This window comes from Anas platyrhynchos, chromosome 3 (genome assembly GCF_047663525.1).
Source record: "Anas platyrhynchos isolate ZD024472 breed Pekin duck chromosome 3, IASCAAS_PekinDuck_T2T, whole genome shotgun sequence".
NCBI classification, from domain to species: domain Eukaryota; kingdom Metazoa; phylum Chordata; class Aves; order Anseriformes; family Anatidae; genus Anas; species Anas platyrhynchos.
This window is the reverse complement of record NC_092589.1, coordinates 39,072,742-39,098,922: the sequence shown is the minus strand read 5'-3', so window position 1 is coordinate 39,098,922 and position 26,181 is coordinate 39,072,742. Positions and strand designations below refer to the sequence as shown.

The following is a 26,181-nucleotide window of genomic DNA, read 5'->3' as shown; positions in this document are numbered from 1 at the left end:
GCAGGTCACGTTTCCCTGGTGGGCAAATAATCCGAGGTGGTATGATGTGCATTTTTCTGGCCTCATTCACGGTGTTTGAAGCTAAGCAAAGGATGTATTTTAGTCTCATCAAAGGACAGTGATGATTTTTGTTACTAGTCGTAAACCACCTCGTCCTGTGACAGCATGTTGCTAAATAGCTTGTTTTTTGGTAGAGACAAGATTCAGACGACTCCATGCAACTTCCACGCAGCAGGTATACAATTCTTAAGGCTTAGTTAAAGTGGTGGCTTCATTTATTGGTACAGATAGCAAAAACAAACCTAAAAACTCAAAGGGGTACCTTTTTCTTTGCTAAACTATGCATGTCTGACCTGGTGGAACGAGGGAAAGAACTTCAGATGCTAGGGTTTCACCGTGAACTCCTAAAATACTGATTCCTGGAGCAGGCTGGATAGTGAGCTACTCCTTGAGTAGCTATCAAAATAGCTCCTGTACTTGCCTCTGTTTCCCCAGGAGCTCCCTAGTGCCTTCAGCCTGAAGGGGAAGTTAGCACTTAGCATTTATGCTGTGGTATTTGTGCCCCGAGGCTTCACCAAGGCCACGGTGCCGGGTCGGGCTGGGCGCTATCTGGGTGTGCTGCGCCTCTCCTCCGTGCAGCCGTGCCCTGCGCCATGTGGCAGTGCCTGCGAGCTCCTCAAGGTGCCCGCCTCGGTCAGAAAAAGGCTCCCATCGATGGTGTTGGGATCCCAGGGATTTATCAGCTTCCCTGATGATGCTAACCTGTGCTTGGCACCAAGATGCAGTCGCTCTGTGCTATTCAAAGTGCCCTGAAACGGTGTGTTTTTCTGTGGTTTAGCTGCTGGGCAGCTTATTTTAATCTTTGAGCTATATCTAGTTTAAAAATTGTATTTAAAGTTTAGCAAATGTATGCTATACCTTCTGGAGCCCTTATACTTTGTCAGCTCTATAAATTAACTCTGACACGCTGAATATTTTTCACCAGCTAACGTAGCTGTTAGTTAAGTTAAATAAAGGAGAAAAGCCCACATGCTCTCTCCATGCATACAGCTGGACATCTCTCTTAAATTTTTCAACAAAAATGAAATTTTGATTGCTTTTTAAAGCTTCATGAATACACTAATTGGTGAATCATCTAATGTGCAGTTTAGTTTCAGGAAATATGTAATGGCTCACTAACTTCACGGTTACAAGATTATGCAGACCTTCTGAAAATCTCAGTAAGAAAATGTGTGCAGTGGTGGTGGCGGCTGATATTTTTGGCTGTGAGCGAGGTTGGCTAAAACTCAGTGTAGTTCTGCATCGTCTGCACTAGTTTAGATGGTAGAAAGCCCTTTGAAGAATTATCTGGAAGGAAGAAAGGGTGATTTTTACAGGTTTATCTGCTCGTGGGGCCTTAGCCAGGTTTTGTTAGAGATTCACAGTGAGGAACTTCTCCTGGATCTGTACCTAGTCCTGGATAACGTGGTAGCTTGTGAAACCTTGCTTGCACTTTGGCACAGCTGTGGTTGGTGAGTTCTTCAGCCTTCACGTTGGACAGCTGCAAAAGGCTCGAAGCCTGTCTGAAAGGCTGGGGCGAGGAGGGCAGATGGAGGCTGCCCGGAGAGGTAGCGCTTCTCGAGGGCGCTGGAGCATCTTCTGCGCACAGCCAGATGAGGTGTGTTCATAGAGTCATATGGACTACATGGTTAGCACATAGTCAGGTAACTATAGCATATGGTCAGCACGTAGTCAGGTAACACCCTGATGTGTTCCCCCCTGAGGTGCTCAAACCGAAAGCCTTCTCGCACGAAAGCTTGGGTCTCCACAGGAGGCGCTGAGGAATCGAGCACTTCAGCGAGCTGCTTCCTTCCTCTGCTGCGCAAAGAGGAAAGGTAAATTTGTGCTGCATCAGGTTTCTTTGGTAGTTTTACTAACGCACGCTCTCATCTGTCCCAGATGCCTGAAACACTCTTAGCATGTTGTTGTAGCGCAGGACCAGGCGTTGCAAGCCCTGATTTCACACGGGAGGAAGCTCTGGCTGTGTTGGGAAGTGCTTCACAAGTTTGTTTCTGAAAAGCGCATGATAAAAACGCAAAGTGTACCTACAGAGGTGGAATTTAAAAGGTCACGTAAAAAATATAGGTACCTTGGGAGCGATATAGAATAGGTTTCCTGCAGTGCTAAATCAGATGACGATTTTTGTTCCTGCTCAGCAGGGTTCTGGTAGTAATTCGTTGGTCGGTGTGGCACCCGCTGAAATCCTTCGGGCCTCAGCACTGGAGGGCGGCCTGTCCTGTTAGCCCTACATGTGAGGGACGCCAGGGCCGGGCACATGGCACCTTTTGAGCTTCTCTCAGCCAAAGGAACCCCAGAAGGGCTGTGGCTGAAAGAATTAGTCTCTGTGGGGACTACAATAAAACTGCTGGGGATCATCTCCTACAACATTTGTCCTTCAGCGGCAGAGATGGAGGGCGCAGAGGCCGCCTGCGCTGGTTTGAGGTGATTTTTGTTGTGAAACTTGGCCAGCTATGGACGACAGTGTTCATTAGGGCAGACCTGCAAGTCCCCTGCTTCTGGCAAAGAGCTTCAGCACCAGACGTCCCTCGCCAAGACTCCTCCAGCTTTTGGCGTGTCGAACCCTATCTGCTTTTCTATCTGCGCACCCTCCCCGCCTCCCCTGGGGCCTTGGTTTTGCCGCGGGGCCCGCGAGGCAGTTTGATTTACGGACTGACTTGCTCATGGAAAAAGTACCCTGCTGCTCAGCTTTGTTTTTGGAGAGCTTTTAAATTTGACTGGCCTCTGTGGAGAAGGAAGTATTTTAATTGTTCCAGTCGTGCAGTCAGAGGGCTCTCGTGGATGAGGCGGCCGAGCAGGAGGCTGCAGGCTGGAGCTGAGGCTTTGGCCGGTAGCTTCGGGTGAGCTGTTAATGCTGCCTGGTCACTGTCCTGTTAGCTTAGTTCCTTAATTTTCACCGCTCTGACGGGGAATGGTGAATTACATACATCTTTTTAACATGTTAAGCCTCACTTGGATGGGAGAGGAATTCAATTAAATACACAAATAGCATCTAAAATTGGTGTGCAGTTTAATTACTTCAGATGTGCTGCATAAGTAGTAAAAAAAAAAAAAAAAGCAATTTTGTGAAGACATATTTTTCATTTCAAATGTGCTCAGGAAGTCAAAATCTATTGTGCCTTACAGTAGTCCTCACTTCTGTTTCATTGGTTTTACTGCTCGGAAGGGGAAGGTGTTCATGTATTTTAAAGCCACCAAACAGTTTCTCCTTTTTTTTTTTTTTTTTATTCAGCTGGTCCATTTACCCCGTGTAGGCAGGATGGCTGGGATGAAGCTGTGATCAGGAGAGTGATGCTGCCACCACCACCCTCTTCCCCCCGCCGGGCTGTCCCTGCGAGTTCTCACCAGTTGCTTCTACCCATTGGGCCACTTGATGCTCCTTAAAGCTTCAGCAGCAAGCATGAGCTCCTCTAATTTTTGCTCTCTTATTATTTATTTATTTTAATTGCAAGCCAAGGCCTTAATACTGATTGCAATAGTTCTAGGTAGATTTGGGTATAAAATGGATTTTAAACTAAAGGATCAGGTCAGCACTGTCTCTACAAGTGTACGTGGCGTATCTGCTGAAGTTCCTCCTAATTACCGTCCTTACGGTCTGGATGCTGCCTTTAGCCAGGCAAGGAGTTTGACAGCAGGACCTCTGGTTCTTACGGTTTTGAGATAAATTACATATCATAATTTAGACTGATGATTAGATTAAAAATACTGTTAATATTGTCTTGGAGAATTTTAAGGTAATACCTCATGGTTTGAAAGGATGTAGAGCTCAGTGATATGGTTTAGTGGAGGACTTGTTAGTGTTAGGTCAGAGGTTAGACTCAATGATCTTGAGGTCTCTTCCAACCTAGAAATTCTGTGATTCCGTGATGTCAGGGATGTGACAGAAACATTCTACCTGCTCTTGTGTTTCTTGCTGGGCACGTGTTGGCCTGGTAAGTCTGCTTGTTAGTGCTTGCTGCCGTTGTTAGTTCATGGCATGGCTTGGCTGTCAACAAACCCCTGTCTTGAGTAAAAGCTGCCTTACATCTCTAGAAACCGTCTGGGGTTATAACGTTGTGCTTGTTGGTTTCTGTTGATGTTTTAGTCATCTCGAGAATGTTTGAAGTAGGCTTTTGGAGAAAATCTGAATTTACTTTGGAAATCTAACGTAGTGTGCGTTGCTAAAATTGGGTAGAAGTAGACTCTGATTCTGTCTGGCTTGGGGATGGAAAATAAATTTGTGTGTGTGTATATATATTGTTATATACATATATTATTGTTCTTTATAATAAATATAATCTGGCACCTAGTCTTCCAATATGACAATTTCAAAATAATTCATGTCTTTTGGTCTTCTGTGGTGTTCTCATGATTCAATTAACACTTTCTAAAGTTCCTTACTTACATCTACAAGGCGGCGTATATCCCACAGGTATTTTTATGTCCATTGAATTGTACTCTAGCATCTCTATTTGTTTGAATAAGCACAAGGATTCTTTGGGCTTGGCCTGATCTACTGTTTCTCTTTTCTGAAAGTAAAAGGAGGATCTGGGAATCTCAGCATTATCAAAGTGCTGACATGGCTGTGCTGTCAGCAGGGAGAAGACTGCTTTGCCTCGTGAGTCTGGATTGACCAGTGTCAGTTCTCCTCTGCAGATGGTTTGGGTCTGTTGGGCTCTCAAATTTCATGGGGTCTGGAGCATCTGCTTAGAGGATTTGAGCATTGTGGTCAGTAGGGCTGTCAGGCCTACATGCATGTGATGAGGTGGTTTTGTTCCCTCAAATTCCTTTGGGTGTGAAGCAACGGTTAAAGAATTTTTAGTGTTTTGGTCAGGAGTGTGACTAAAATTCAAAACTACCAAGTAATTGCACTCACCTGCTGCTCAAAGTTGGTTATGCAGATGAACGATGAGCACTGCAACGAGAGCAAGTTTTTTTTCTTTGGACTTGCTGCTTTGGCAGAACAGATACGGGCTGCTTGGAGCCACGAGCAGAATAAGCAAGAGGTTAGGGGCCTTGAGGTCCACGCTGGTACAGTAGTTTGGCTGAAAAAGTTGTCACCTTGTATTTTAGATGAATGTTTGGACATGGTATGGCATGTGGTTCTGGAGAAAGCATTTTTTTTTCTACTGTCAGCTGTGAAAAGGTAAGGAGTTCAGGCAAAACTGTCTTTCTGTTGATTAAATTTGTCTCTGGGGCTAGGTCTGGAAGCTAGTTTCTAGAGGCTACCTGTGTAGCCCAAAAGCCTGAAGTCTCCCTTGTTTTGTGCTTTGTTTGGTTCGTCCATCCCCAGATCTGTTGATCACTGTTGTACTTTTTTCTTTTCTGCTGAGAGCTGTTTTTTATTTTATTGTGACTAGTTTTAATCGTGGCTCTAAGAATGGAAAAATTTCTTCTTGACTCTCTGCATTTAACTGATATTGGGAAATCTTCGCTGGTAGTGAGCTCCAGAGGAACTTTACAGCCCTGTTTTCAACAATACAGCTGGCTTATTTGGGGAGAAAATATATTCTTGCTGAGTGTCACAGATGACACCAGATAAGCTGGCGATTTGCTGTTGTACCTCTTCTGTGTATGGTTTGTAAGAAATAAATGCCTTTGGTCTTAGTCCTAAAAGTTCTTGCTTATAGGCTTCAAAGTTACGGTATGGGATCACGTTTTGTTTCGCTTATGCAAATAATTGCCTTGTTTTTCTGGGTAGCAGTAGAAACAAAGAAGCAAAAGATCCACATAGCCCGTGAATTAATTCTAGGATGTTTTTAAAACTTCAGTCGAATAGGGGAGATGAATCAATTTTGCACCAGGCTCAGCTAATTGTCTTAATGCTGGCGAAGTTACTGTGGCATACCAGCAGTATATCTGTGCATAGTTCAGGACTATGTCACCCCTGTGTTTGCTTTAAAGCCTGTAATAAGTGGAAAGAATCTCGATTTGCCAGTTCCATAATTGACAGAGGCAGGTATAATTTCACATGAGTTTCTTAATGGGACATCTGCGATGACATTTTCTGTTTTCCCAGGAAATACAGGCACTAAAATCTTTTTTTTTTTTTTTCTCAGAATCCCAGATAACAGCAAGTAAGTGAACCTGAAAATTGTGGAGGAAAGATGGTTATGACGTAAGGAATTAACATGCTGTTCGGCTGTATCTCACAATTTGTTCATTTCTATGAAATTTCAGAAAATTATATTCCATGTTGTGCTCTATTTGACAAATGTTTGATGCAGCAAAGATCTACAACGAAGTAGTTTTGCCCTTGCTGTGCAGTACGAACCCAGAAAGAGGTTATTTGTGGTCAGGGTACACGTTCAGTTTTTTTCCTGTAAACTCCCTGCTCCTATCTCATTTTGTGAGATCTCACAAATGTTGGGCTTAGTTCGTTCTGTTACTCACAGACTTGCTTTTCTTGGTGCTGTGAAGTTATAGCTTTAATGCCAAAAAATCTACTTTGCAATTTAATTTTGGCTGACTTGATGAGGGTCAGTAATTATAGTTACTGCTTCCAGCAAGTTGAGTTTTTCCAGCAGTCTTTCTATGAAGAATGTGGCTGTGGATTAATGGAACAAAAAATTGAGTCAAAACCTGTTTTTTCTGCCAAAGTCAAACATAAGAGTAGGTGCTAGTAAGGCTTTCAAAACTGTTACCTAGTTAATTTGCAGATCTACGGTGAGCTGGTGCTCCAGGAAGTGTAAAACTGATTTAATTTAGTGAGAAAGTTATTAGGGTACAGCTCTGTTTTTTAAAACAAAACTCACAGCAATTTTGTGGAAGTTTTTAAACTCTTTGAGACCGATTGCTGTTGAAGCACTTTCAGAGCTTGCTGCCTCCGTGCTTCCTGCCAAGAGCGAGGCTGTCATCTGGAAAGCATGGGACTCTGTCTTTTTTCAAGCTCTTCTGAACTGGGAGAGGACGGTAGGTTGGGGATTGTTGGTGTCAGAATATGCTGATGACACAGGTTACTCACCGAACAGGATTCCTCCTGTTCTGCCGTGGTAATTCACACACGGGGCTGAGCATCGTGGAGGGGCTGAGCGGGCAGCATCCTGACCGCTGAGTAGTGTACAAAAGCACTCCACTGATGCCTGGCATGGAAGATCCTTTATTTCTGCAGTTTTGTTAATCTTGGTGAGATTTCCTAGTGCTCAGTGCTCGCTCGTTACAAAACACTTGGTACTGGTGTAAGGGATGATGTGGAGGGACCCTCACGGGTCCCTTACAGCAGGGATTATAGGGGTGTTACAGATGTTTAATGGAAGTGATTGTACCTCAAAGTCTGAGACGTGGGGAGACTTTGGTGTGATCCCTTAGAGGTTATTGCTAACAGAGAAATCTGTTAAAAGAAGGCTCTGATCCCAAACAACCAAGCCTGTATCCCCAGGAACAGTTTTCCAGGCTAAGGTGTGTTGTGAATGGCTTATGAACCTCTCCCAGAAGGTACTTAGGGATAAATCCCTGGCTCAGAGGGCTCATACTCAAATCCTGGGACGAGTAGCTGGGCGTGGATAGTTAAATGTAATCTCTCACTGCCTCCATGCAGGAGCCAGCCCTGGGGGTCAAATAAATGTATGCAGAAGACTGCTCGTCAAATGGGTTTGCAAAAAAACAGCAAAACCAGCAAACCAGCCCAACGATATTTGGACGAGGGTCTGACCATGGACCAGATGTAGCTATATTCAGCAGGATCCTGGGTTAGGCTGGCTGCAAGTAGTGCTCTTCTCTCTTTCCATCATGCTTCAGCTGGCTGAAATCGTCCCTAGCGGAAGGTCGAGCAGTGCTATGTGAGGTAAGCAGGCAGGGGCTGTGGCTGGTCCTGTCTTCGTTTCGGTATGCTCTGAAGTTCAGTGGGATGCCCAGCGCTGCCTGGCAGAGGGGCAGGAGAGTGAAGAAGAAGCTCTGAGTGAAGAAGGAGAGTGAAGAACCTCTTTGGGCATTGCCTTTTCTTGCTGCTGCATCGGGGGCTAATGTCACCGGATCGTTTGTCCCTATAAGCAGACAACCAGCGGAGTGTTCAGAGGGGAAGACAACTGCTTTCTGTGTGTCTGCTGGATCGTCCCGTTGTGTCTGACCGAGCCTGATGCTGGTGGTTACAGGTAAAGGAAGGTAACAGCGCCTGGGTGCTCGCCTCCAGCCTGCGGCCCCGCTGGCCGGCTGGGGCAGCCGTGGCTCTGCATGGCTGACGTGCTCGGTTTCGTGGCACAGCTGTGATCTCCCGCAGCACAGCGTGTTGCTAGGTGAGCGAGGACGGGAGCTCCTACGTGAGTCATCGGTCCCACTGGTGTGCTTCCTCCAGCTCCCGTTTCCATAGATAATAGGAAGCCTTGGACAGTTTTTTTTAAGAGGTGCTGCGTTCGGTTGTTTATAACGTTGCTGAGCTGTAATCTTTTGGACTGAAACGCCCGATGCCTTTTCTTTGCCTTGGGTTTAAGTTTGTTTAAAGCGTTCAGCCAAAATTCTTCGTCTGTTTTCAGAAACCGAAGGAGAATAATTGTGCCTTTTTTATGGCGATCTCTTTGAAATATCGTAGCGCACCTCTGAACTGGAACATGTACTTGAAATTTGTCAGCGGGTGACCTCTGGCAGAGAGGTAATGTTTTAATTTTATATGAAGATCTGCCAAAACTGAGCCAATTCTCCTTTTGAAAATTTTTGCTCTGGACATGCCAGTGTTTCTCTGCGGAATTCCTCGGAGACTGCCTGCAGTCTGCGTGCTCAGCAGGATTTGCCTTTCAAGTGCCCCCGTGGACCTCAGCGAGCTGTGCAGAGCCTGGGAGCCAGAGCTGTAAGGAAGGAGTGGGTCCCCCGAGCTCAGTGAGGGGTGGGGATGTGGTAATGCCACAGAGCAGGGAGGAAAATCTCCTTGGGACAGACCTGGCACACGGCAGCTCCAGAATCAGGCCTTGTTCCTCCTCCTTTTTTCTCTCGTCAGCTGCCCAGGACCTGCAGACCCCAGCTGGTGCCCTACGATGGTTTCATCCAGGGTGGGGCACGGATCCCAGCACGTGGTGCAGCTGAGCACAGCAAGGATGTTGCTCCTCTTGCTGATGAGCATCTGGGGCTCGTAGCGAGGGCGCTCAATCACTTCCTAAGACTGGGGTGAACACATTTGGTTGCTGACAGTCATCCGAAAAAGCTCCGTCCTGATTCATTACAGATCTTACAGATCTCAGATAAAATCTGGGAAGGCTACTGAGACGATGAACCTAAAGGTTTTTTCCTTCAGGGATTTCAAATTGGACCACGTTCGGCTGTACTTCTGCAAGGATGTCAGAAGATACTCCTCACAGAGTCCACGCTTACTAAATTTAAAATGTGAGGAGGTGGGTTTTTTTGTTTTTGTTTTTAAATGGGTGAAATGTTACTTTTTGGGACATTTTTTCCTGGAATAGCTTCAGCTTTGAAAGGCTATTTTTGGTAGCTGCCCACGCCGAAAAATTCAGACCAAATGGGTAAGCTGTGGTAAGCCTGTGAACATGGTCTGATAATAGGAAGGAGTAGGTGATGGTTTAAAACAAAAAAGGACACATTTCAAAGATGTATCCCTCTTGTTGGAAACAAGGCTGTAAGCCCATTGAGGAGGCTGAATTCCTCTGGTGCTTTTGAGGTGGCTGGTTCATCCTTTAAGATGGCATTGCTTGTGGATAACGTATAGGATAAAGTAGCTTTTTTTTTTTTTTTTTTTTTTTTTTTTTTTCAGTTCTTCAGACCCTTCAACTTTAATGGCCTGGGAGGAGTTCAAGCTGTGGCAAATCACAGGCCTTCCAGGAAAACTTCTTCCTTTTCCTCCGCAAATGAGGAGGGATAATTTGGCAGTTGTCATTCTTGTGATCACCCTGCTTGCTTTCCACCAGGATTTCCTGGCCCCTCTGTGATGGTGGCTAAATGTAGAAACTGTCACATGTTTTCTCACTGTATCGTTAGGAGATTTGTGTTTTCTAATTCAAGAACCAAATTCCTCTCATCATGGAGGATGCTTAAGGAGCGTAGCTTCCTGAAATAATTTATTGAACAGGTTTTGCTTGTTTTCTTGGAAAAGCTTATGCAGGGTGTTCGGTGTTTTAAGTAACATTGAGCTGCCCTTTTGCAAAAACAGAGAGGAGAAATAGTTTTGTATTTTAATGGTAAGAGTTGCATGGCTCTTGGATCGTCTAAAATGTACAGTATTTTGTTAGGGAAGTCTTAGTTTTTAAGGCTTCACGTTATCTTTTTGGTACACAGTTGTAGCTTTGATTGTAGCTTTGACATATAGCTTTTGATTGTAGCTTTGATTGTAGCTTTTGACATGCGGGGCGGTAGTTTATCTTCTCCACTCGGTGTGGTGAAATAGCGTCACTCATTCACGTTGTGGTTTTTTGTTGTTTGTCTTTTGGCAATGCTTGCTCTGTCAAGTTCATCATCTGGGAATCACTGTTTGGTTTAGGTTTGCTCGGTTTTATGCGGTGCTGCAAGCTTTCTGCATGAAATGCTTGCTCTTAAATCATTCATACAAGTGAACCTCTGCTTTTATAAGCCTGATTAAGGGGAAAAAAGGTTAAGTTTTATTACTCCTGTGCAGTTGGTAGGGCTGTTGCAAAGATTCACTTTCCTAGTCTGTTCGTTTGCATCTTGGAGTTCCTGCAGCCTCTACCTTAACACTTACCCTTATCAACCCTGAGACCATAGATACTTGTTTACCTGCCGATACTGAATGAGCTGTTAAATGTGGTGGGGATTGGACTGGCATTGCAGGTTAGCGAGTTGGCCTTTTGCAGTTAAGCATCTCTTATGAATTAATGGAAGGGCACAGCAGTGAGCCGGTGGGTTCCTGGCCTATGACTAGGTCTTGGAGCAACAACATGAGTGATCCTCGGTGAAAACTCCAGGCGACTTCTGGATTAGATAGATGACATCAAAAAGTAGAGCACTTCCATCTTATCTTCAGAAGAAGGTAGGAGCTAATCAAACACACACGTACCTCTTTCTTAGAAAGCTCTCACCATGCGGGAAGAGATGGCACGCTCAGTTAACACACGCCGGTGCTTCTTTGCCAGAATACGTGCTTCATTCAAATTGTTCTGATGTAACTGATTGTGTTATGTAAGGCCAAGGAGAAAGGCATAGCCACACCTTGACAAGAGTTATCACCTCTTTGTCATCTTGTTATGACAAATCCAGCTGCTTAAAGATAACCTAGTAACATAATATTTAAGTTAATGCTGCAGTTCCAATGGATTGATGCTTTTAAGAGAGACCTGGCTTTCTTACCAGTGACTGTTCAGCCTCTGATGCGTACTCTGTGCATAGTGATAGCCTTATGTTTTGGCAACAGCAGGAATTAGGTTTTCTGCTTGAAGCTTTTATGGTACACCCTGGTATTTGGCCATACTCGTACTTTGAATTGTGAGCATCCAGTGCCTGTTCTGCATGGCACAAGAAAAGAGTAACATTCTCATTTATTTTTTATTTAATTTATTGACACAGAAGTCATCTTACTCTTGAGTGCAAACTCATTAAAGTTGTCTGTGTAAAGGCCCAGATCACAAAAGGAGAGCAAGCACTGCAAAGAGCTGCATTCTTTGCTGTGCTGTCACTGAGAAACATTTTGTTGTTGTTAGAGCAGTAACTTGAAACTTAGTGCTTTGTGATCTCTTTGCATTGGGCCTTTTTCTTTTAAAGATTGCTAAAGGGTCTTTTAATTACCACTCTTTCACATCACTATCAGTTAAAGGAAGAATGCTTTTATAGGTCAATTAAAAACAGAGGGGCTTGCTCCCTGTCTGTTAGGGTGAGTTTGTCCTAGTAGCACCCATGTTTCATGGCCATCAAGAGGTTCCACTACAACCTCTTGTTTTCACCAACTGCAGAATTCTGCAGTGACACTTCTTGACTGAAACATCTTTCATACAAAGACTACATCCAATTACTGGCACTTCCAAATCTCTAGTTATTTAGGTTATGGAAATATTCACCCTACTGTACATGGTTGGAATTCTTGACTAGCTAAAGTAAAACTATTCAAATGTGAAACTGAAGCACTTAAATTAGTTCTGACTTCAAATATTTATTCTTAAAATATCTTGAGCAAATAATGAAAATCTTTGGTGTTCATGCAATGTATGTATAGGTCATGTATACACGCGCTTATGTATGTGTATATATAATTAGATACTTGTTGGGTCAGTAATGTAAAACTCTGGTAAAGCTAACTGATACATTTTTTCCCTTATTTGTAAGAAAAATCTCTTAAACTCAGGGGCTGAACCTGTAAGGATAATGCTTCAACTCTTTTTCTTTTTTTTTGCTTAAATTATAAAAACATGAAAATATTAAGGGCAGCATTCAGTGAATTAGAAGCTTTCTGCAAATCACGATATCATACATGACGAAAATCAAAGCGTGTTCAAAGTGTCTTTCCACACTTCTGGAAGTCCCGCTTGAAGTTGTTCATGCAGTCCGCTTTCAGCTAGCATCCAGAATGTTTGGTTTTTAAACTTTTTTTTTCCTTCTTAAAGATGCACTGCAATTTGCTTTGTGCTGAGAACTGCCATCGCATGCTTCAGATGTCCAACACACAGAACATCCAGGAGTCTTGGTTTTGATTTCTTCTGGTGTCTGAGCCTGTAATTTCAAGGTTGCCATAATACACTTAAGCTAGCTCTCGTTGGCGACTGAAAACCTAAATTTAAGCTCCGTGCCAACGTCGTGCTAGTGTTGGTGTTGCAGTTGCTGTGCTGCGGCAAGGTGGGGTGGGCAGAGCTCCCCGTACCCAGCCACAAAGCAGGGGCTCCTGTCGGCTCCGTTCAGCTGGCGACTTGCAGGGAGCGTGGTTCTGATAGCTCTGGCTGGCTGTGGCCTAGGATGAAGTTGCCTGGGGATCAAAGTGAAGGCATGAAACAGGCTAGAGCTGCTGGCGGCCTTCCAGCCGCTGCTCTTCCTTTGCAGGGTTTGTATTCTTTTACCTTCCCCTGCCCGGCCTGGGAAGCCAGGTGCTTGCTGCCAATTAGTCTTGTCAAGACAGCCCAGAGCTTCTCCTGACAAGCCTGACTGCTGACAGCAGCTGTGGGGTAGTCCTGAGCAGGATTTTAACTCCTAGCTTGCCACGTGTCTGCAGGTTAAAGCCACAGGTTTCCTTCTGCGCTTACCCAGACACGCTTCTATTTGATGAAAGCATGCTTTATACGGGAACTGATTGGAGAGAACTGGTGGCGCAAGAATTTACTCCTGAACTTCTCCCCCAAGAGAAGGCAGGGTGGGAGCTGGATCATTTTGAAGGTCACTTTGCAGATTGTGGATGCTATCAGAGCTGCCCATCCTTGGCCACCTTTCTGCTTGACGCACGGCTCGGCTGTGGCTAGATAAGAGACCGGCCTGGTCCAGTGCCTTGCTGGAAATTTAATTTCTTCAGTATCACAGTGGCACAACGGACCGACTTACTGGCTGTATGTTAATACAGCTGTACCATAAATTGCAGCTAAATTTTCATATTTCTTAAACCCATCAAGCCATTCATGCTGCTGCCTTTGCAGCTCATTTTTAGTTGATCTCTTCTGAGTTTTCTTGTTGTCTTTTACACTGTGTGTGACCTTGCTACTATCTAGTGCTTTGTTCCATTAATGTTAGCAGTGAACAAAAAATGCAGATGCTACCTGTAAAGCCTCGGTGGGTATGGGCTTCTTGCAGCACAAATGGCAAATATGTGAACTGAACAACTCATCGTGAGAGAGGTGTTTTGTTTTTTAAGTGCATGTAGCAGCATTCAGTTTTCAGTATAACACTGACTTTCGTCTTAGGAAACAATAGGCCCTGATTTCTCAGGAATTGCAAAGCCATCACTCTCTTCACTTAATGTTTGCGGAAACCTTTGAACTTTTTGGTCCATTTCACTGAAATTTGAAAGGAGGGCAGGTTTCCTAATAAGCCTTCCAAATTACACAAATATCAATACTGTTTTTCCTACGTAGTCACCGTTGTAGGTGCATCACTAGAGAAAGACAAATCCAACTTTTAAATCAATTTGTGATGCAGCAGCCAGCTAGTTACTATTAGGCAGTATGGTCTCTTACAGGGTCAGCTAGAAAGGGCACATGGGAGGTAGCTGGGTGCATGAAGAGCTGCGTAAAGGAGATGGTTATTGGGGGGGTGGTAAAGGTACTGTGATGAGAGACATTAGGCAGGCTGCTGGGGTCTTGAAAAATGTAGGACATTGAGAGAAATAAGAAATAAGACTGAAAGAGTATAAATGGACCCCAGAACAGAGGAGCTATCTGCAAGATAGCTGATTTGCAATGAAAATGCTCTATTTACAAAATACATTAACTTGGCTGTTTCTGCTGAGCTAGTCAGGGATGTGTGCTATGAGACTGACCCATCTTTTCAACTTCGCTTCCCATTTCCTTGGCTTTAGAGAGGCACAGCTATTAAGATAGGCTTTTCCTCAACTCGTAATGCCCTGGAACTACATCCAAATAAGCATCAGATGATGATTGATATCAGTTTGAGACCTGTTTGCATTTTAGAACTTGACAGAGGAGAGCATGCTTTGTTAGCATTCATTAAGTGGGAACAAATTTTGCCCTGCTGGGGAAGAGGTCCGTAACCTTTTCTAAGAAAGCTCCTAATGGCTTTTGCAGAGGTCATCAGAGGGCTGCTGTGCTTAGCTTGAACACTGCCTGGAACAATTCTGCCCACGTTTTGAAAACAAACCACCAATTATACATACGTGTGTGTGTGTTCAGGAATACTTCTACGTAGCAGTAGAGAAAGCATTATTTCAGTGAGTCACCTGGAGTTCCCTTCTCTAGCAGGTACCTTCCTTTACCAACTTACTGCTTTTTCCATTTCCTTTGCAACCGATAAGGTGACGTTATGCTCAGTTGCCTACTTACGGTGTGTGGAGGTCATTTAAAGGAAACTGCTTCCTTTTAATGTTGCTTGTCTGGATTTTTGGTATGGTGAGTGGCCATCAGGTTACTGCTGAAGTGATTTGAGGGTGTCTTTACTTGGAGCTGTGGGTATTCTCAGTAGATCAGTGCAGCACTACTTCTTCCTTAACACCTGAAGCTTCTGCTTGCAGTGCCTAGTTCTGTGATCCTCGTATAATTACTTTGCTCATCAGAGTTGTATTATTATCTGCTAGGCTTGTATAAGTACAGGAAAAAGTACTTCGGAAACAAGCCTCTGTCTATTTTGGTGCAGTGTTGTTCACATGCTGTTCTTCCATTCATGCTTTTCTCTTTTAGGAATTTTGGATCTCATGAAGAGAAGGGAAGTGGATGGCAGCTGTACAGTGTTTTATAATCTAACACGTGAACACATGCAGTCCTGACACTGTCTTTTTGAACCCCAAAGCCTAACAAGGGGATACAAGGACTTATCCCTCCCACCATTGAAAAAATCTCAAAGCAGGATTTCTGAACTGAAGTTACCACGTGTGTAGCTGCTTGGAAAGAAAGTGGCAGAACATCAGCTATGCAAGCTGAGAGTGCTTTTTGCTCATTGTGAACCTGCACCAAGGAGAGGGAGGATATTACTGCTTGCTTTCAGGTTGAAACAATGGCAAATACCATAATTTTTCTTTCACTTGACACTGCCAACTTAAGTCCTTGAAAGTTGTAGCTTTCAATGTGCTTTAGGGGGCTGCATCAAGCCGACTTCGTGTTTTGTGTTCCAAATAAAGCTGGTCAGTGGCTGAACTTTCAACCTGAGTGTTCAGAGAAGTAGCTCACATACAGTCCTCATCTTTGCAAGCAGAGGCCCATGTCTGATGAAGATACAGGCTTCAGGTGAAACTTCTTTTCAAAGTACCTATCATCTAGTGGGGGCAGAATGAACCAGAGCAGCTGTGGAAGGAAGCAGACTTGCCCTGGCTGTTACTTCCCCTCTCCTCATCCGCACTTCCCTTGCATTAACATGAATGTTTATAAAGAAGTCAAAAAAAAATAATAAAAAAATGGCATCAATGATTGAGACTTTTTTCTGATAATTAGTTTTAGTCTGGATCAGTTCCCTGAGCTGGCTGACTGAGCAGCTGCACGGTGTACAGCCCGTGTCCTGTACCGGCACGTGTGGCCAGGAGGGGGCTGCTGCCATTTCTTCTGGTTGCAGTGCTGCCTTGGTGTGGTGTTGGAATTGTAGCTTGATATCCTTTACCTTTTTGGGTGTAGTGGCTGTCTCTGGTCTGGGAATTTGGACCTTCAGATCATTCTCCCAACACCACTGAGCTTTGAACTAACCAGAGCCTGCAGCTAACTTATTCCTTCTTTTTTTAAGAAACGTTCCTAGGATTTCAGCAGCAATTCATTATTTCTGAAATGTGCATTGGAAGGGAGGAAACTGCTTCGTGATCCTTAGCATTGCCTTTTCTCCCTTCCTCAAGTGGGTTCCTTCAGATGGTAGGAGCTGGCCAGCCCTCCTCATTTTGGCCGAGTAAGGCTGGGGAGTGCTGCTGTGAGCAGCCCTGTCCCTGCGGCCGGGGGAGCATAGCCCATAGCAGGTGCTGGGCAGTATGAGAATAGGGCACTAACCACCTCAGCAAGCGTGCCGTGGTGCAGGAGGGCAACGTCTTCTTTAATGGGGTCTCCCATCCTTGTGGGGTGAATTTTGACTCGTAGGAGTTGTCTGTCTCTGTTCTTTGTCTCTGTCTTTCAATGTGTTGAAACTGTTATAAGGTGAAAATAGCAAACCAGAGAATTTTGTAGGCTCTTGTTTTTGAAATAAGCACCTTTTTAAGGTGTCCTACATCATATTGCGTTATGACTTCTGTGAAGATGGTACATTTTTAGGAGTTACTTAGAATGTAACTTACTGTATCATCTATTTTTCAAATGAAGTACCGCTGTGAGATTGAGACAAGCACATTGCCTCTAGGACACAGCCCAGCTGGCACGCAGGGTGGCCCAGCTCTAGCTGGATGCTGCGACACTTCTGGGAAGAACAGCCCGAGTTTTCACGGTAACCTGTTGGTATGAGGCACTTAAGTGCTATTAAACTAATGGCTTGCCTACCTTTTTTTTTAGTTTCATCATTTATCCACTCGAAATAGTTGGATACAGTGCTCCTACAAACTTCCTGGCTTTGGATGTGTCTCTGAACTGGTTGCAAGAGGGGATATAGTGTCACTGCATCTGTAATCCCTTCTGAGTGCTTACTACCCGTTATTTTTAAGATAACTTAAGCCAGTTTAAGGGAGACAAATTATTTTCAGTTGGAAGGGGATTGTTGTGGAAATGTTAGTATAACTTTTTCTGAGAAAATTTACAAAGTGATGAATTCACTTTGTGGATTTTGATGGGATTAGGTTTATTTTTTGTTCAGGCTAAAATAACCTTTTCCAAAGATAACTTTTCTCAGGCAGTGCTCCTTTGGAAAACCAGGATGGCTTTAGGGCCAGTTCAGAAATAATTTGTATTTTGTCGACCTTAGCGCTGCCACAAGAAACCCGTGAAACCGCGAGCCTGTTGCGTGTTGATTTAAACCAGTTTGAAATTACTAGATGGAATACCAAATACCTTCAGAATGACTCAAGTTGCATTCTAACACGATTGAGAGGTTTAACCGAGACAGTCACCCAAATTCAGGAAGCTGTTTTCCATTAGCAAAGGATGGCTCCTGAAGCAACCAGTGCCTCGTGCAGGCGGCGCCTGGAGCAGGCCGCTCCGGCTGGCACCGAGCGATGGCAGCGGCACAAGGGCTTAAACTAGGAACCGTACGTACAGCATGAAACTTCAAGATCAGCTTCCCTGTACTTTTAAGGTTTTTAACGAGTTAAGAGGTCAGTGTGCGTCCCCCCGTGCCACGGGTGCTCAGTAAAATGGCTTTGCTTGGAATGTGGGTATGCCCTGCTAGGCCTGGCTGACGCCACGATTTAGCTAAGGCTTTGCTGAGAACTGTACGGCCCGTATTGTAGGGCCTTAATTCTGTTTGCTCTTTTAAGGCCTTGCTCTGAATCAGCTGTACTAGTTTGTAGTGGCTGAGCTATTGTAGACTTGCTGAAAAAATACAGGGGGTGGGAGGGGAATGTGTATGAATGTCATTGTTGTGAAAAGAACTTCACCTTTGGCTTAATCTTAGCTTTGTACTAGTAACTCTGCTCTCTGGAAAGCTTATTTTTATGGATTTTTTTTTTTTTTTTTTGACAGGACTCACCAGCCTAATTTCAAAAGTGTTTAATCAATTTTAGTGCTTCCATAGGTGAATGGAAGCTTGGTATGTTTGGTACTGTTCTGACATTACTCTGAAGTTTCTGCCGAGGAGCGTTAACTTCTGATATCCATGGAGTAATGATCAAGCCTGTAGTTTTTATTTCAGTAAATATGTCATGTTCAAGTATGCTAATACTTAAATGCAGAATGGAGAGAAGAATAACTCGTCAGTGTGTTGTTAACTCTTCCTGCTGTCCTAGGCTTGGTTCTGGTGTGCAGAAGCAAACCATTCTCTCTGTCCTGTTCCTGCTAGACTTGACAGTGGCACGAGCATACTGTGCTAAAATCCTCTAATGCCTCTTGGATTTCTGAAAAACAATACGATCATTATTTTAGGGAAGCGCTGACCTACTCTTTTACTAAAGAACTTGCCTTGCATTCCACGTACTTTCCCCTTTTTAGAATCACGGTTCGTATTCCTCTTGCTTCACAATCACGTAACATCCTTGTGGCAAGTATAGCAGTTGCTTACCTGGAAAAGTAATATTAGAAAAGTGTATTTTTAGCTGCCTTTTGATGTGATGTAGCAGCTGGAAACAAGGAGGGGAGGCAGTATGCGGGGATCTGACAGCACTGCCAGCCACAACGTAGGAACCACTGCTTTGGACTTGAAACCAAAATGTGGGGAAACCATTTTTACAGGCCTGAGTGCAGTGATCCAGATGTTATGACTTTGTTTTTATTTCTTAAGCTTTGTTTGAGGGTCCTCCCCAGGCTTCTATCTGACAAATGTGGTTAATGGATGGAAAAAGTTCTGTGAAGCCTTTTATTGGCACTTATATACATATTTATGCTTTATTATAAGCAGGCAGTTCATGCACACATGGAAGGCATAATTAGTGAAATGTCCCTTTAATACATTGACAGATTGTAAGTATCAAGTTGAAAAGTTACTCAAACAACTAACAAAAATACTGTTTTTTCTTTTTGTAGTAATCATGTCCACAACTGAGAGAAGGCATCTAGCAAGTTCATGTTGAGGTATATTCTCAAGTCAAGACACAGCAGTGGCTCATGCTTTTCTGGGTAAGAATGCTCTTGACTATGACAAAGTAATCGACTTTAAATTTAACTTTCAAAAAATAGTTTGTTAAGCCAATATGGTGGGGATTTTGTGGATGGATGGATTTTTTTGTTTGTTTGTTTGTTTGTTTTGGGAAGTTGTGGGCAGGTATAAAGGACTTCCAACCCATCCAATAGCCTAAAGGCATTTTAGACTAACAGTGCAAAGGAAGAGCAATAGTGAGCAATAGTGAATAATGTATGACTGGTCAGAAGAGCAATTCTGAGTCATTGTCACAAACATATGTATAGTTTGTAGCCTTCTTTCCCAAGGGAAGGGAGATTATATATTGTCTCTTCATTTTTGCTTCCCAAAACTTTAAATTTTGTTGGCTGGCTTCAGCTGAATTATGACAACGGGTTAGTAGGTGTCACAAAGATAAATTTATATATCTTGGTGGCTTGAAAGAAGAAGAAATGGAGAATGTGAGAGAAAAGTGGGTAGAACTTAACCTTATATATATGGTGTTGACAGGCAGACACATCAAACGTATGCTGCTTCTGCGTAAGTGTGGATAATCTGAGAGACTCCACAAGCAGCTCTGATTATTGTGATGGCATGATAGGTGCTTGTATAGTTTCTACAAATCTGTACATGGTCTGGTGCTCTTAAAACTCCCCCAGTCCTCCAGCTTGGTCCAGACCACTCCAGAAAAAAATAATGTAGCAGTTTGTTAAATCAGGAGGACGTTCCTCACTCATGTGCTTACACACTTTCACTTTTAACATATGCACAGAACTCTGTAGAGTCTGCTACATGTAAGACTTCCTGTCTTAGCTAGTTTTTCTCTATCTAAAAGTTACTTGAAAAAGTGTCTTCCTTCTTAACAACTGCTTGGGTTTTATTCAGATTATCATCAGCACTGTGTTCTAGGTAACTTGCACCAGCAATCTACAGAGGCTGTTAACATCTTTTTTTTTTTCTTTTTTCCTTCCATCCACCTCCCTGAGTCCATGCTAAGTTCTTAAGGTTTTATTTTATGTAATTAGGTGTAGATACCTAGCTTACTGGTTTTGCTGAAGTATTTGAGGAAGGAATGGGGGAAAAATCTTTTTTATTCCTATAGCAGTTAGGAAGAATTTCAAGTCATCTGTTCGTAATTCTCATGTAAGCCATACCTCTGACTTATCCTCAGTGCCAGTGGATTCTGCTACAGTCATAGGCTTACAGCTGTGCTTCTATCTTAAGGGGCTTCTAGGCTGCATTGCTAGACTATTGCTTCCTTGTCTATCATCCGCGTTATTTCACAAGACCCAGTGGGTTTGATCTCTGTTTTAGATTCCTGTCTAGCTGGGGGGGGAAAAAAAACACAGCAGCAACAGAGGAATGTTACTTCAAAATAATGTATATCCATACAAGTGAGCAGTTTCCATTAAGAGTTAAATATGATGACATGTTTTAGTTCTTTTAAGTTCAGCACTTCTCTCAGAACTTAATTAGATCTAATTTAGTTTGGCATCGCCTGACTTCTCAGTACAGAATTAACCTGTTTCTGTGTCCTAGGGCAGTCCTGTGATTTTGGCAGTCCTGTTCCAGTTATCAGACTATGTTTCTGAAGAAGCAGTTGCAGAACACACACTGCTAATGTGTTTATCTCTTTACTGTATCTCCATGATTCACTATCACTGTTTTTACTGCAGAGCTGCTTTCTTTTTAAGTGCTCTTACTAAAGATTGAAGAGTTTCTTGTGCTCTTTTATGACTTGAGTAATAAAGCCAGATGTTTTTTAGATGTATGTATGCATAGATGTCTGTCTGGCTGTTACTAATGTATTAGAGGCTTTATAATTCTAAAGTTTTGCTGATACCTTATTGCTTCCCTTTTTTTTGTGTGAATGCTGAACACTCCAAATTTCAATTTTTGTGCAATTTCATCTTGTCTTTTGTAACTGTTCTCATAGTTGGGAGTCACCAAAATTGTTCTTTGTCAGGATTTGTTTTATTACTACCTACTGGAAGCTTATCAAGCAGTCATAAGTTAAATGTGACACCTAAAATGAAGAATTTGAGATCGTATTTCCTGTCTGTCAAGTGCAATTATGCAGCTCTACCTAAATTTTTAATCATCTGATGAAAGTACAGAGGGGGCTGTAAATCAAATGTTTGTAATTTCCAAAACATTTTCTTCTAGGTAATTTTTCTAAGTCTCAGAATGGTGTGATGCCTGCCAGTGCTACGTATCTGTGCAAGTGTGAGGGCACTTCAGCTGTAGTGTGTTCAGTCTGTAACTTAATTGATAACTGAAGGTGTGCTCTCATTTTTTAAACTGTTCTATTACAATATTTTTTCTTCTTTTGAATTTAGATAACATAATCCATGGATAAAGTGGGAAAGATGTGGAACAATTTCAAATACAGGTGCCAGAATCTCTTCAGTCATGAAGGTGGAAGCCAAAATGAAAATGTGGTTGTGAACACCAGTAGTTGCTCATCTGCTAAAGACAAAGCTATCCAGATAACTGGTGTGGCCCAACAGCAACCCAGCAGCCCTTTGAGAGAAAACATTGCTTTGCAACTAGGTTTAAGTCCTTCCAAGAATTCGGCAAGGCGGAACCAAAACTGTGTCACAGAAATTCCTCAGATTGTTGAAATAAGCATTGAGAAAGAGAACGACTCATGTATCACCACGGGAGCGAGGCTTGCTCGCAGGGACTCTTACTCTCGGCATGCTCCTTGGGGTGGGAAGAAGAAACATTCCTGCTCTACCAAAACCCAGAGCTCCTTGGATACGGAAAAGAGATTTGGTAGAACGCGAAGCGGTTTGCAGAGGCGGGAGAGAAGGTATGGGGTGAGTTCTGTCCATGATATGGATGCAGTATCGAACAGGACAGTAGGCAGCCGTTCCCTGCGACAGCGTCTCCAGGACACTGTTGGGCTGTGCTTTCCCATGCGAACTTACAGCAAGCAGTCCAAACCTCTCTTTTCTAACAAAAGAAAGATCCACCTCTCTGAACTGATGCTTGAGAAATGCCCTTTTCCTGCAGGCTCCGATCTGGCTCAGAAGTGGCACCTGATCAAACAGCACACAGCTCCTGTGAGTCCACACTCAACCTTTTTTGATACGTTTGATCCTTCCTTGGTCTCCACGGAAGACGAAGAAGATCGGCTGCGGGAGAGACGCAGGCTCAGTATCGAAGAAGGGGTGGATCCCCCTCCCAACGCCCAAATACACACTTTTGAAGCTACAGCACAGGTTAATCCATTGTATAAACTGGGACCAAAGCTAGCCCCTGGTATGACTGAGCTGACCGGGGACAAAAATCTAACCCCTCCAGGAAACTGCGACTCTGAGGAGGACACGACAACGCTCTGCCTGCAGTCACGCAGGCAGAAGCAGCGTCAGATGTCCGGAGAGAGCCACGGCCACATCAGCAGGCAGGGGGCTTGGAAGGTGCACACTCAGATCGACTACATCCATTGCCTTGTGCCAGACTTGCTGCAGATCACAGGTAACCCCTGCTACTGGGGCGTGATGGACCGCTACGAGGCAGAAGCACTTCTGGAGGGTAAACCCGAAGGCACTTTTTTGCTCAGGGATTCTGCGCAAGAGGACTACCTCTTCTCTGTGAGCTTCCGTCGCTATAACCGATCGCTACACGCACGCATCGAGCAGTGGAATCACAACTTCAGTTTTGATGCCCACGACCCCTGTGTGTTTCACTCCTCCACTGTCACAGGGCTTCTGGAACACTACAAAGACCCTAGCTCTTGCATGTTCTTTGAACCGTTGCTTACCGTGTCCCTGAACAGGACCTTCCCCTTTAGTCTGCAGTATATCTGCCGGGCAGTAATCTGCAGGTGCACTACGTACGATGGAATCGATGACCTTCCTCTACCTTCAATGTTGCAAGACTTTCTAAAGGAGTATCACTATAAGCAAAAAGTCAGGGTGCGATGGCTGGAGCGGGAACCTATAAAAGCAAAGTAAACGGAAATCAGAATCCCCAATAAGCTTACAGAATATGCTTTCTTGTATGTTACAGTTTAACTGCAGCGAACGCACCAACAACGTCTAGCTTTTTTGCAATATCCTATTTAAGCTGAGTGTTAGTATCCTGTCAGATGCTGCCTGCTGTTAATCAAACTAAGTTGTGATGCCTCTTGGAAACAATAAGCAGACACAATTCTGCACGTTTTTCATTAAGGCCTAATGAAAATATTTTTGCTAATTCCTGAATATTTTGTTTTTATAGCTGTAGTAATTGGATGAAGAAACTATGAGGCATTTTCCGTGGGGCATTCATGTGATGCTAATAAAGAAAGACTTTATTGGAGGAGCATTTTTGCTAATATTTGAAGTATTTTTTTAAAATACCTTCTTGAAAACTTTTCACTTCTCAAAGTACTAATTTAGCTCGCGGATAATTTTGCAGATAGTAGTGAATAAGAGTATTTTCTTTTAATCAAGAGCAGTTCACTAGAAGCAGGGATGGCCTGCAGTCCATTAAGAGTTAACGGTCTTTTGATGCTAGCAGATGAATCATGCTTTTCTCAGTGTATAGGGTTTCCTAATCGTTAAGACTTGAATATGCCTGCTCAGTACTGTAATTCTATTTTAAACACTTGGAGATTTAAGTGGCATTGTTAGCAAAAGTAATACTGTCTTGGACAGTTAAATACCTTCCAGCGTGAATTATTGATTCGATGGCAGGGCACAGAATTAGATTACTGCCATGAAACAACAGTTTGTGTGTTTTTCTAAAGCAGAATTTGGTGGCCTGACCACTCGTCATTTACAATGGAAGGTAATAGTGAAGAGAAGCAATGTTTTTTATTTAAAGTGTCTGATATTTTTATGGAGAAAATTACGAGTGGTTGAATTATTATAATCAGAATACAAAATCTGACATATCTGAAATAAATGTCAGGTTTCAAAGGTACTGTTACACTTTATTTGTAAATATCTTTCCATTTGCGCTTTTTTAAATGTTTTAAAGTAATATGCACTGATAATAGTTTCAACAGATTACTTGGAAACAAAATTCTAAGTTCTGTTTGCTTATTTAATTGGAGATGGAACTGAAAATAGTTCCGTCTTAGACATTTTTGCACTAAAATTTTGTTGGAATGCCCTGTCCCGTTTCATGTTTTGTACCAATTACGAGTGCTCCCTAGTTTCTTTACCAGCTGCTACAGTACGTTATTACTTACTTCTCTATGGCAGTGACCTGTGCGAGGTAGGGAACATCTTGGCTGCAAGTACAATAAACGTTATTCTTGTATGCTACACTAACCCTTCTATTGATGTATTTTTCTGCTTGCTGTGCCTTGTTCTGGCTTTTTGTGCTAATAAAGTACAGTATGTTCAGTGTTATACTTGTATATCTGCTCTGTTTTTATATATTCACGTAACCTGTAGCAGTTAACTGAGTTTTTAATAGGCTTTTCTTAGTCCTTAGTGTAGGTAATATTGGCCAGCACGCCATGCTCCTGCCTGGGTTTTGTTACGTTGCTTATCAGAAACCCGACGGTGTACACCATTGAATGTTTCTGTAGTCACAGCGAAGTAATGAACTTGTCCGCAGGCATAGAGCATTTTAAAGTTTTTTGTAAAGGATAAATGTTAAGCAAAAAAAATATTCTAAAACATTATTGATCCCCTGTAATAGTTGCTGAATGTGTTTTAGCTTGTTATATAGCTAACTGCTAAGCTTAATATTTTGATACTCCCCACTGAGCAAGGAATGGTTATTCCTCTAAATTGACAGTACAGCAGTGGCATTTGTTCACTTTTAGACTATTGTAATAAATAGATGTACACACAAACTGGCCAAATGTCCTGTTTTTACCAAAGAATACTGTCAATTTACGTTGGGGTATTTTGTAGTGGAAATCAGAGTGGAGAGGCGCAATTTCTGTTCTATCAAATATTTATCCTAAACTATGATAAACCAAAGTATTTGACAACTTCATCGGAACTTATGTAGTGTATACATTTATGTTGGTGGAGCTTAAAACTTTTACGTCAACAGTGTCGTCATTTTTTTCCTGAATACACAATGCACCTAAAGAAGAATGACTTAAATAATTTTGTAATGACTGGAACAGCACTACATAGAAGCTTATACTGAAAGGGGTTCATCTGAAGCACCCAGGAAGCACTTTAAGACGTGTTTATATGCTTGTGGAAAATCTGTGATCCCGTTATGCATTCTTTGTAGTAGATGATCTTTCCTGTGTTAAAACTTCAACTGTTAAAATGAAGCTTTGTTTAAAGTATATAAATACTGAGTTTATGTACGTATGTGTACAAATGTGCTGATGGTCACTTCAGTTTTTGGAATTGTGTGTGTCATTGGATATGCAACTCCTGGTTTAAAACCTGCGTAGAAAGAGGAAAAGAGTCACCAGCATGAAATTGCACCCAAGTGTACCTTCACCGTGTCATTCTCACTGTTCCCTTGATCGGATCGGAATTCCAGATGAGTTTACTTTAAAAATCTTGCTTTTAATATTAGTATCATTCAGTCAACCTGCAACCAAGTTCTGTCCCAGTGTGGGGGCCTGGTTTCTGTTTACACCTGTTGCAGTTGCTTGTCATAAACTAGCTGATGCGATTCTAGTTATAACATTATCAACGTGGTCAGGAATACACATTCATTCATTTTTTTTTATCATGTAGTGAATCTTTAGAAAAATACTGATAATAAAAACTAATCTCAAAGTTGGCTTTCATTTGTGTAAATGGTCTTCACAGAGAGGATTTATTGCTCCCTCGAGACAGACACGCAGACGCACACAAATGAGAACAATGATATATATCTCTACAACAGTTTTAAAGCTTTGCTTCACTGAAATATACAGAATAACTTGCTAGTGTGCTTATGCTAAAAATTACATAAGCAGACTTTAACAAATATAACTGACTTAAGTTGCAGATTATTTTTCTAATCAATTATTTCATTTAT

The 26,181-nt window shown here is 42.8% G+C and overlaps 1 protein-coding gene across 6 annotated transcripts in view; it reads left to right on the top strand.

Annotated features, from left to right (window-relative positions):
* The window catches only part of SOCS5 (suppressor of cytokine signaling 5), a 29,158-nt gene extending 4,571 nt beyond the window's left edge, over positions 1-24,587 (top strand). For 2 of the 6 annotated variants that reach the window (XM_072035731.1, XM_027454069.3), the window contains exons 2-3: positions 19,146-19,238; positions 21,579-24,587. In XM_072035731.1, coding sequence (XP_071891832.1) covers positions 21,591-23,201 — 1,611 coding nt within the window. In that variant the 5' untranslated portion in view covers positions 19,146-19,238; positions 21,579-21,590 and the 3' untranslated portion in view covers positions 23,202-24,587. Of the gene's footprint in view, positions 1-5,159; positions 5,183-6,095; positions 6,114-6,134; positions 6,155-17,651; positions 17,783-19,145; positions 19,239-21,578 lie in introns of those variants that run through there. The other 4 variants (XM_072035732.1, XM_038177160.2, XM_072035730.1 and 1 more) reach the window with 4 other exon arrangements.
* The last annotated feature ends 1,594 nt before the right edge of the window (positions 24,588-26,181 follow it).